The following is a 12200-nucleotide window of genomic DNA, read 5'->3' as shown; positions in this document are numbered from 1 at the left end:
CAGTGACCACAGCGAACAAAGCCATATGAAACACTTCAAAATAAATCCAAAAAATGTTTCTTAAATAGACGTAATTATTCTTCTGAGCTCCATAAACTGGCAAACTAGATTAGCATAAAGTAAAAAATGCCAATCATACCAATCAATAAACAAACCTGAAGGAAACATGCCAATATTCATAGCTGCCAGTAAAACTGCAGGACAGAGCAGCGAATAAAATACAGATGATGTATATAAAGGAGCAAAACAGTTCTCTTCTCTATTACATTAAAAGCATATTAGCAATGTGCAGATAAAGACACAGGGATGATCTGTGAAATCTGCCATGTGCACTCACAGGGTCCCATTCATTTCCAGAATGCAGCTTGCTTTCCTTGGTTGCTAGATTAATCGAAAACAATATCCCTCCTCTATTTTAAACACCATCCAGACTGAAAGGACGTGCACCACCAGATGGGCAGGAACACTCAGATTTTGCTTTGATTTCCCTTGTGTGATTAAGAGAGAACTTGTGATGGAGGCAGGGAATGTTAACCGCTGGCAAGAGCGACAAAGTGGGTGAGGCAATCTTCAGCTCTGTGTAAGCGCGAAAGCTTGTATCTCTCACAAACAGAATTGGTCCAATCAAAGATATGACCTCACCACCTTGTCTTTCTAAAATGCTGGCACCAACATGGCTGAAACAACACTGCAGAGTCCATCGGACAAAACTTCCCGTTCTTTTTTTCCTTGTGGGGGATGGAAGAGGTCACTCCTTATGCTGTCCTTTAAAAGAGTCTGCTAAATCTCACTTTCTTCAAAGACTTCCTCGGTTGTCTCCCCGGTTGTGATTTCTCCTTCACTGCTGTCGGACACACTTGCTCTGGGGCATGGCTGTCCAGTAGGACCTGGCACTGAGATCAGCTCTGCTCTCCTCTTCAACAGCACCTGCACATGCCAGGGCTCACTTACTTCCATGCACAACCTGTTCCTGGCAAAGGGCTGATGTTTTTGCTTCTTGGAACATTTCCCCAGGTATTTGATATTTTCCCCAAGGAAGCACGGCATGCAGCCGAATGGCTCAGCCAGCAGGAAGCGGGACCATTGCTTTTGGAGTTCTGCTTTCACCTGTCAGAAGAAGAAAACAACCTGACACAAGGTTTCTCTGTGTGGAGACTTTCACGCGGGCAAAAGATGCTGGCCTGACAGCCCTGCAGACTGGTGTTCTAGCTGCCCACCGAGCAGTGAAAGAACAAGCAAGCTGCAGTGTCTCAGCCCTGACTTCCTGTGGGCACTCAAGCGGACAGAGAGGAGGTCAGTCCTCAGGGCCAACTCGGACCTTGGCTTTCTGATTCCCCTGCCAACCAGGAGGTTGTCTGTGATGGGGATGCCTGTCTAACAGTAACTGTGTGCAGACTAGCAAATCATGTCAAATAACCCACTTGGCAGCCCTTCGATAGGATTGGCTACCATGACTGAGAGGTAAAAGACTGCCCTCCTGTGCCACTGCTAGCCAGCCCCCTGCTCCATTCATTATACTATAGATGGAGTAACACTGACGCCTGTGTTTATATCCCCAAATACATTCCTTTACTGAGCCTTTTTTTTTTTTTTTTGTAGTGCCCAGTATGACTCGGATTTGCTGCAGGACTTTGAAATTGGGCATGGGATAGTTCTGGGGCCAGGGCGGTGATGTCTGGGCAGATCTGTGTGAGCTGTACGCTCAGGTCTGTGGTTTGTATAATACAGCTTATTTTTTGGCAGCCTGCTCCCAGCCCTGATTGCTGTATAGCCTGCCGCACGCATTATCCCAGTGACAGCACTGCACATGGAGCTCAAACTCCAGACAGGGCATAGCCTAAATGGATCCACAACACTACGCCAAACAGCATCAGTGTCCCCTTTGGCCTAGGGAAGGTCCATTCACCAGGAGCCAGCTGGCCAAGAGTTCAAGTCTCCCTTTTGCTGAGTGATAGTAATAATTCTGTGCACTGGGGAACCCTTGTTACTGAGCAAGGCCTCCTTCGCTGCAGGCCTGTGTCAGCCTGTCTTACAGGAGCAGCGGCGAGGTCGCTGTATGTCACTTCTGAGAAAGCTAGAAAGAGAATCCCAGCGTCTAATACAGACGCCCCAAGCATCCGGGCTTGTCAGGAAAACAGGTCTACTGCCGCATACGTACTCCAATGTATTCTGTCCCTCAGAAGTGGCTGGGCCCAGGGGATTAACAGCCTTCTACCCCTGGCTGCTAATAACGGTGCCCTTTAATCTTGAATGGCAGTGATTCGGTGCTGTGGAACTGAAGGGGCTGCTTTGCTCCTGCTGATCTAGGCAGGAGTTGTTAGTACTGCACATTACAGAATTTCTGCTTTTCATTTAAAAAAAAAGAAATCTAGGAAATTACATACAAACGCTACGCTAAACAAATGTTATTAATGTTTCCAAGGCAAGCCCTCAGAGGTCAGGAAATACAAGAATAAAAATTGCCTGTCCATCCACCTTAGGCACTGTAGGAAACAGGGGTATTATACACAGAAGGGGGCCAAATTAAGGTTTCCCTTATAATATCCTAACTCGAGTGTTTGACTTTGCAGTTTTAATAGTGTTCTTTTAATGTAGATTTTTGTTTGGAATTATAGGTGGCACAGTTAATGACGCCTAAAGTTAAGGTTGCCTAACACTCCTTGTTTTCAGTTGCATATACTTAAGCTAAACTTTAACTTTTTGGGCAGAAATTTTTCATGCAAGGCGTCTGCTTCAGGCTGACTCATTTTGGAAAGTTTCAGTAACAATGGTTCAAGCATATCTGCCGAGATTAGGAAAAAATACATGATGGTGCCCATGTTAATGAAATACTAGTAAGAATTTTCTGACAGATCCTCTAGTGCCTCCATACTTTGGAATAGGGACTTGAAATTGGCAGGTGTCAGAGATCTGCCTTCTGCTGTTCCTGTGAAAAAATGCCCAAATTTTGCTAAGTTATGAGCCTCTGGAAAAAAAAAACAAAAAAACCCCCTCAGTTTGCACATGCCCAGTAGCGTCTTTTGGCATTTGGCAGCTGAATTTTGTGAAGATTCTATCTACACTGAGCATCCTCTAGTCCCTCCCAGCTTCTTTGTGCCAACTGGATTCCATCTTCCCTCTGGTGTAACCATCATGGTGCATCATGAGAACTCCATGACCACAGTGCACCATGGTGGTTGTAGTCCAGCCAGGGAGCTCAGCCTACAGAACAGAGTGGGAGAATGAGGCACTTGAAACTTCAATTCCCATGAGGCATTGTGGTAGCTCTGGCAGACACAATTCAATGTTGAAATGAGCCAACATGAAACGTTTCAATTTAAGGATATCAACATGTTTAGTTTAGATCAAAAATGTCAAAATACAACGTTCCAGCATTTCTGAATCAAAAATTTTTGGAACGCTCTGTTCTGTGGAAAATTTGATATTTTGACTTTTCATCCCTATTTGGGACTAAACAATTTAAAAATATTGGCCTTTCCTGCAGGATGGAAATCCTGATTTTTGCTTACAACAGCAACCTTTTGAAGTTCAAACTGAAATTTTTCATGTTTGACCTGTGCCTGAGGTTGAATTTTTCCTTGAGAGTTTGAGCAAAAGTGGTTCAGTTATTTCCAAGAACAACTTTCGTGAAAACTAGTTAGTCTTGACAATATCAAACACTTTTTTCCAATTGATTTTATCAATAACTATCACACCTCCATGGTGTGGTGCAGGAAGCTGAAATACCTGGTAGTGGAATAATCCTGTGATCAGAGTATTGTCTTTCACTGTTCCTACAAAAATCTTGCCAGTTTTGGCCAAGTTAATAGTGGAGGGAAATTGCTATTTTCATGTGCACTGTGGAATTTGTTCAGAATTTATCCCTTAATTTTCTGAATATCACACATGCTTCCAGGCCTCAGTGAACCTCTTGTATTGTATGCATGCCTTATATAGATAACTAGCATGCCACACAGCAGAGAGGCAAAACTCCTACTCTTCCAGTTAGATATATAACTAGCTATTTGCAAGAGCTCTTACCCAGTTAGGCGTGCAAATACAGTCACATATTTTTGGTGTATTTCTGTTTTCCATTTTTGCAACTTTAGTTCACAAATAATACAAAAATTAATATGGCTAAATGCAGTTTTGGAGACAAATTTCTGAACATGTTTGAGCTAGGGCACCTATACATTTTTCCAACTCATATATTTCAGTTTAGATCTTATTAAGCTCAGTATTTTTCTAGCTCACCTCCAGAATTTTAATTACTGTTAAACCAAACACAAAATTTATTCCCAGATAAAAACTATATGAAAGAGTTCAAACTAAAAGTACATAGCAGTAATTTAGGATAAGGGATATTTTAATTAGAGGAATATTGTAATTATCTCTAAAACACAAACATTATATACTCAGGAAATTCAGAATTAAGGTTAAATTTAAAAGAAATCAAAGGCTAAAATCAGGAAATATACTGTTAGGGCACCCAAAGAACCTTAGCTCTGGCCTATAGTGTCACTATGCACAGTGATTATTAATAAGACATTGTAACGTTGTTGGTTTTAATATTGTTAGATTAAATTGATTTTTAAACACACATTGGATTTTTTTGTTTTTTCCCCTCATAGCCTCACTACAGGGCAGAGTTAATAACAATATACCACAGACACTCAACTGCATATCTAATGCTCCACTAATGGAGCTACCAATATTACTAAGATGTCAGATTGCCTACATCGCTGTAAATTTACTTCTCCTAAATAGATACCCTACATTACTGATGAGAATTCTGATTCTGATTTGAGTCAAGAGATTCATCAAAACTGAACCTTGTAGTTGAAAGAGAGAGCTTGAGATACGAGGCCTGGCATAAAGGGCTTGGTATGAGGCCTAGGGTGACCAGATAGCAAGTATGAAAAACCAGGAGAGGGGGTGGGGGATAATAGGCACCTATATAAGAAAAAAAACCAAATATCAGGATTGTCCCTATAAAATTGGGATATCTGGTCACCCTACTAAGGCCTGAACTAAAAAAGAGTCAGGCCCTAGTAATGTAAAACAAAGTTAGCATGAGTTAGGCTATAAGCAAAAGTCAGGCCCTGTTACAAAACACGCCTGCCTGCAGGTTCATAGTTTGGAACGTGAATTTGGCAAGAACAGGCTAGTTTCAGTGGAGATATGCTACACTGACATTTACCTTAGTGTGGGCTGAATCTGGCTACTTTCTCTCCTAATAAAAAGATGATAAAAATTACTGCCTATTTAAGAGAATGCACTCATGCAAATCTCAGTGATCAGTGCTGTATTGTTTTCTTTTCATTCTCTTTATTGCCATGAGAGTGCTACAGAAATCAACTGGTAATATATGTCCTGGTGCCTTACCTCTCCGTTAACGAAGCAGTATAAAACCGCTACAAGAAAACCCTACAAGAGAAAGAAAATGAGAAGAAAATTAGATTATGGAGGAGACACTGATTTCTATAGTCTTAATTTAAGGGTGAAATTACTATTAAAATCTTCAGAATACTAATCCCAGGACCATGAATCTTGTTTCCTTAAATAATTTTCTCATATACAATGTTTGTCTTAAAGGGCTGCTAATGTGACCAACGAAATTGGTTACGAGGTAAGCCTTCTAATAAATGTGGAGCAGATTTGTACTTGACATACAGCAGAACTTCAAAGTTATAAACACCAGAGTTATGAACTGACCAGTCAACCACCCACCTCATTTGGAACTGGAAGTACAAAATCAGGCAGCAACACAGAACAAACAAACAAAAAAAGCAAAAAAAAAAAGCAAATGCAATACAGTACTGTGTTAAACACAAACTGTTACAAATATAAAGGGAAAGTTTTAAAAAAATTGACAAGGTAAAGAAACTGTTTCTGTGCTTGTTTAATTTAAATTAAGATGGTTAAAAGCAGCATTTCTCTTTTGCATAGTAAAATTTCAAAACTGTATTAAGTCAATGTTCAGTTGTAAACTTTTGAAAGAATAACCGTAACATTTTATACAGTGATGAACATTTCAGAACTACGAACAACCTCCGTTCCCGAGGTGTTCAACTCTGAGGTTCTACTATACTTGAGGCTACTTTGTTGCCAACACTCAAGAATGGAGAATATCTAAACAGGTTAGCCTCTTGTACAAATGTCGATGTAGTATCTTCTACCTGCTACTTCTAATGCAGTGGGTGCCATTCCGAGACGTCCATAGTACGTTATTAGTTCAAAAGGCCTTGGACAATGCCATGATCTCCAGAAACTTGATGGAAGAAGTCTTCCTCAGAAACTAGGCATGGAAGGAAGCTCTGTCTTGCTTTACTATTTCACCTATATCCTTGACCCTTCCTCTTTAGTCCCAAGGGATTTCATCAACTTTAAAATGCCTAGGAGTGATGTGACCTCTCATGATTGTTACAAGGCTGGATGACCTCTCCCTGGTGGATGTTCACTAGGCTTGTGTGTTTGGATCCATCCATTGGATCTCTTGTGCACTTGGTTTGTTGGGTCTGAGCAGAGTCTTAGCATTGGCTATGGGAGTTTAAGCACACTCTCATGGTACAGATCCTCTATCTAGCACCCCTTCTGAGAGATGGGACTCTTTAGTCCAATGCCCCTAGGCCCTGAAACTAATGCCAGCTCTTCCAAGCCTCCCCAGTAGGTCTTGCACACGCTTAGAGTTCCACTAAAGCAATGGATCCTCTGGATTACTGTTTCCCCCTTCACAGGCTATATGACAATGAAAGCAAAGGACACAAAAGACTTTGCAAAAGCCTATGAGATGGCCCTCTCCAGGTTGGGATTGGGGACCACCAGGAAACTATTCAATTTGACCTAATCCTGTCTCCACACTTTTGGGCTATATTAGACCTCCCCTAATTCTCCCTGCACAACATGAACATTTAATGGATGGAGCGACAGGTATGATAGAACTCTGGGTTTTGCCAGCTGCAATGCCTAGAACAACTCAGCAGGAAGAAGGTGGGATTCATCTCCTGAAAGGCATCTTCCATGCTCGGTACTACCTCAGCTCCTGAAGATTCTGATTCGTCCATCCCAGCCAAGTATAGTGATCTTGCAGCTGTATTCAATAAAAAAAGACTGACATCCTACCCCAGCACTGATGCTTTGACTCTCTTATAGACCTCCAGCCAGGGGCAAAGATCCCTTTTGCTGCATTTACCCACTATTGGAACCTGCGCTCAAGGCCCTATGGAATCACCTGGATGAAAATCTGGCTAAGGGCTTCCTTCAGCCCTCAAAATCCCCCTTTAGAGCCCCTGTCCAGTCTGTTTAAAAAAAAAAAAGACAGGACACTGAATCTCCATGTTTATTATCATGCCCTGAACGGTATCACATTAAAAGCAAATACTTCCTTCCACTGATAAATGAGCTTCTAGAATGGGTCAGTGCGGCAAAAGTCTTCACCAAGTTCAACCTGCACAGTGCTTACAACCAGGTCCATATATGGAAGGGTGATGAGTGGAAGTTATGGCCATTAGGAGTATCTGGTCTGGTTATACCCTTTGGCCTCTTTAATAATCCAGCCACATTCCAATATCTTGTGAATGATATCATCAAAGCTATCCTAGACCAGCAGTTGTCTCTGTGGGTTGGGACCCCATTTTAAGGGGTCATCAGGGCTGGTATTAGACTTGCTGGGGCCTGGGGCTAAAGTGTCAAAGCCTGAGCCCCACTGTCTGGGGCTGAAGCTGAAGCCAGAGGGCTTCAGCCCTGGGTGGTGGGGCTCAGGCTTCAGCTTCAGCCCTGGGCAGTGGGGCTCAGGTTACAGTCCCCCCGCCAGGGCTGAAGCCATTATGCTTTGCCCCTCCCCCCATCCGTGCATAACGGCTGGGATCGGGCTCAGGCTTCAGTTCCTCCTCCTGGGGTGGTTGTAATTTTTGTTTTCAGAAGGGGGTCGCGGTGCAGTGAAGTTTGAGAACCACTGTGCTAGACCACTTTGTGGTAATTTATCTAGATGACATCTTCATTGTCTCAGAGAACCAGACTCCGCGTGATGAACACATCCAGCAAGTGCTGGAACGCCCCTGGAAACATAGCCTATATGTTACACCAGAAAAATGTGAATTTGACTGTGCCACCATTGATTTCCTGGCCTACACCATCTCATCAGACAAGATCAGCATGGATCTGCAGAAAGTTGCCGTCCATCAAGGACCATCAATGACATTCAGTGCTTCCTGGGATTAGCAAACTTCTATTGGAGGTTCACCATTGAATTCTCCCAAGTAGTGGCTCCAATTACCCAGCTAGCTGCAAGAATCCAACCTTCATCTGGATGGTGGAGGCTCAACAGGCCTTTGTGCAACTGAAGAAGGTCTTCATCTCTGCAGTTATACTGAAGCACTCAGATCCATCCTCTTCATTGTTGAGGCAGAAGCTTCCAAGTATGCCATTGGGACAGTACTGTCCTAAGCCCAGGGTGCACTGAGCGTTCTCCACTCAGGTGCATTCTACTCCAGAAAACTAAGTCCTATGGAGTGGAACTATGAAATCTATGACAAGGAGCTTCTCACCATCAAGCCTGCCTGTGAGGAGTGGTATCACCTTGCAGAGTGTGCACTCTCCCATAGAAGTATTCACTGACCCCAACAACTTGGAGCACCTGTGATCCACAAAAGCCCTCCACAAGTGCCAGATCTGATGGTCCCTGGGATATTTTTTTTGTGCTTCGAATTCACACTACATTATCGACCTAGCAGCCAGAACGGCAAACCCGATGTTCTCTCCTGCAAGGGGAATACCTTGCTTGCAAAGCGGGACCATCAGAACCCTCCACCATACTGAGGTCCCACCATTTCGCCAACGTATTCATGATAATGGACTTGTTAGCCTTTATAAAATCCTCTCTACCAACCAAGCAATTGGCAACTAAACAGATGTCACCCAATGCTGCGCCTGAGCAGGCTTCTCTGCCAAGAATAGGGTTCTTCTATTTCAAGGCAGTGTTTATGCCCCTGAAGGCCTACCCTGTCTTGCAATTCTCCAATTATGCTATGACTCACCTCTCACTTTGGACATTGGAAGACCATGAAACTGATCACACAACATTTCTGTTTGTCCCGATTACATACCTCCATGAAATCATATATTGACTCCTGCAAAGTGTGTTGCTGCACAAAGGTCCCCCATATTAAGCCCCTGGGTGTCCCGGTCCCCCTGCTTACTCCCTCCTGACCCTGAGAATCTATAGCAATGGATTTTATTGTACATCCAGGAAGAACTAAAAGCCCAGCTGGATACCATCAAAGTGGCACAAGCAATTTAGTGACTGCCACCACCAGTCTAACCCTCCCATCACTGTCTGGAACAAGATATGGCTCTCCACAAAACATTTGGACACCTCCCATCCTTCCCACAAACTGGACACCCGCTACTTTGGTGCCTTCCTCATCATCCAGCAAATTAACCTGGTCACTTTCTTCCTCCAGCTATCTCCCACGATGTGGGCATACCCTGTGTTCCATGTCTCCCCACTGCAAAAACATACCCCCAACTCCTTGACAGGACAAACACCATATAATTAGTGGATTCTCTGTAAATTGAGGTCTTTAAATCATGATTTCAGTAGCTCACACAGAGGTTAGGGTCTATTACAGGAATGGATGGATGAGGTTCTGTGGCCTGTATCTGGACTCTGGCTTCAATATTGACTTGGCTTGTCCCTGGACTATGACTCTAAGGCCTCAGCCTCTGACCTGCTGATGGTTCCGCTTCTGGTGTATCTAAGGATTCTTATCTTGGTTTTGATCCTGGCTTGTCCCCAGGTCTTGATTCTAGCACCATCCTTGGCTCAGGCTCAACCCTACATCTAACTGTGACCTACACGCCAACCACTAGGCATGATTGTTGGAAGCAGTGCCTGACAATCATGGCTACTCTACTATTTTTAGCTCTTGATGACAGCTGCCATGAGTATGTCTATGCAAGCTGGGAATCACACCCCTCACTCATAGTGTAGACAGAGCCTAAAATGGCCAGTGAGAGAGCCTTCCTTTTAAAAGTTCCAGTTCCCATAGTCAGACGTCTCTTTTCAGTGGCTCCAAAGCCAAAAGGGATCACTGTGAGCATCTAGTCTGACCTCCTGTATAATACAATAAAAATCATTCCTAGAACAGAGCTTTTAGAAAAACAGCCAATCTTGACCTGTTTGGTTACAAGCCCACCTGGAAGGACTGATTCCCCTGGGTGGCAGCTAACTCACGGTCCTAGGATGCTTCATTTGTACAACTCCTGATGGCTCTGCATAGTTCTGTTAGGGCCAGTCTATTTCAGTTGTTGATGATCCTTAATGACTGTTCCATTCAGGTCTGCAGTTGTGTTGTATCCATGCTGGTCCCAGAATATTAGAGACACAAGGTAGGTGAGGTAATATCTTCAGTGGACCTACTTCTGTTGGTGACATAGACAAGCTTTCAAGCTACACAGAGCTATTCTTCAGGTCTGACCAGAAGTTGGTCCAATAAATGATATTACCTCACCCACCCTGTCTCTCTGTTCCATTCAGGGACAGACATCCAGTGCCAGACACTTCACCTTAACACAAAAGTATGATGCAAGGGCACAGGAAAAGATGTCAGTAAGTATATAAACATACACTTTAAAAAAAAAGTTCATAAATTTAAACTGAAATTCATAAGTTCCCATAGACGGATCCACAAAGGAGTGATATCACTCCTTGTCTTCAAACGTATTCCAGAAACCTTTACTCTCAATTGGGCAAGTGAACAATCATGTGGATAGTGAACTACCTGTGGACGGTATTTGACTTTAAGATTCTTCATTTAAGCTGTACAGACATTTGATATAGCCTGTGCAATTTAGCTTCCTATGGTTCTTTCACCCAAAACACAATCAATCAATCAATGCTCCCCCTTACCTTATTACTCCCAACTCTCCTCTTTCTTCACAACCTCACAACATTCTACCTTCCCTTCCTCCACCAGCAATGCCACAGTCATCTTTACTCCATGTTCCAACAGGGCACAAATGTACAACCAATCCCTCATACAAATCTAATGACAGGAGTCCTTCTAAAAGAATTTACCTCCCCTACTGAAAAAGCCCCAGACACTGGAGAGAGTGGGAGGACTCTGTAGTGAGCCACAGGTCTATATGGGAACTCTTCTGAGGCCTGCTCTACACTGGCAATGGAGGTCGACGTAACACCGCTTACATCGACTCCCTAAAGTATGTGTCTCCACGTAAGTTCCATCGATTTAAAGCGCGGTAAAAGTCGACCTAATAAAACCACCTCTGCAAGTGGTGTAGCACTGAAATCGAATTCCATGGGTTGAATTTGCATCAGTGTAGGCACAGCACAACTTCAATCAACTCCATTGGCCTCTGGGAGGTATCCCATAATGCCTGCTCTGGACATTCACGCTCTGCTGTAACGTGGCCACGTAAACAGGAAATGGCTCCTCCCCTCAAGCCTTGGGAAATTTTGAATTTCCATTTTCGGTTTAGACAGCATGGAGAGAGCTTTGTAGCTGAACTGCTCATGGCAACTGCATGGCTCAAACGTGCTCCAGCTTGGAGTCGAGCAGAGGTCTTGTATCTCACCAGTCTGTGGGGCGAAGAGTCTGTTCTGGATCAGTTTTGAGCCAGCAAAAGAAATGTAGATATCTATGAGAAGATATCTCATGGCATGTTGGAGAAGGGGCATAACAGGGAAGCATAGCAGTGCCGCGTTAAGATCAAAGAGCTGAGGCAGGCTTATCAGAAAACTAGGAAAGCTAATAGCCGTTCTGGTTCCTCACCCAAAACATGCCACTTTTACAAGGAGCTGCATACAATTCTCGGCAGTGACCCCACCACTGTGCCACCATGCAACATCGATACCTCCGAAGAATCCCAGTCCAGGACAAATGAGGAGGACTCTGTGGATGAGGAGGATGGGGATGAGGAGAGCAGGGTGCACGAGAGCAGGGTATCCATTCTCCCTGAGAGCCAGGATCTGTTCGTTACCCCAAACCAGTCCAGCCACACATAGACAGCTGGACTGATCAAGATGCAGGGGAAGGCACATCTGGTGAGTGTGTGTGGCAAATCTTTTTTTTTTTTTTTTTTTTTTGAGGTTATGTTCCCCAGTCCAGCTTCTTAAAAGGAGTTTGTGTTTTTGAGGGGAAGTATGCTCCGAGAATCCTCTGTGGATATCTCAAGGAAACTTTCATGAAGGTAATCTTTGC

The 12200-nt window shown here is 43.7% G+C and overlaps 1 protein-coding gene across 1 annotated transcript in view; it reads right to left on the bottom strand.

The window, feature by feature from the left end:
* Positions 1-780: 780 nt before the first annotated feature.
* Positions 781-12200, bottom strand: part of GLP2R (glucagon like peptide 2 receptor) — an 89505-nt gene continuing 78085 nt past the window's right edge. The window contains exons 12-13 of the mRNA XM_067547867.1: positions 5365-5406; positions 781-1107 (exon numbers count right to left, since the gene is read on the bottom strand). Of these exons, the coding sequence (XP_067403968.1) occupies positions 781-1107; positions 5365-5406 (369 nt within the window). The remainder of the gene's footprint in view (positions 1108-5364; positions 5407-12200) is intronic.

Source organism: Emydura macquarii, unplaced genomic scaffold, assembly GCF_026122565.2.
Source record: "Emydura macquarii macquarii isolate MOO-44397 ecotype Brisbane River unplaced genomic scaffold, CSIRO-AGI_Emac_v2 contig_1230, whole genome shotgun sequence".
Lineage (NCBI taxonomy): Eukaryota > Metazoa > Chordata > Testudines > Chelidae > Emydura > Emydura macquarii.
The sequence above is the reverse complement of the archived record's forward strand: the minus strand, read 5'-3'. Positions and strand labels throughout refer to the sequence as shown.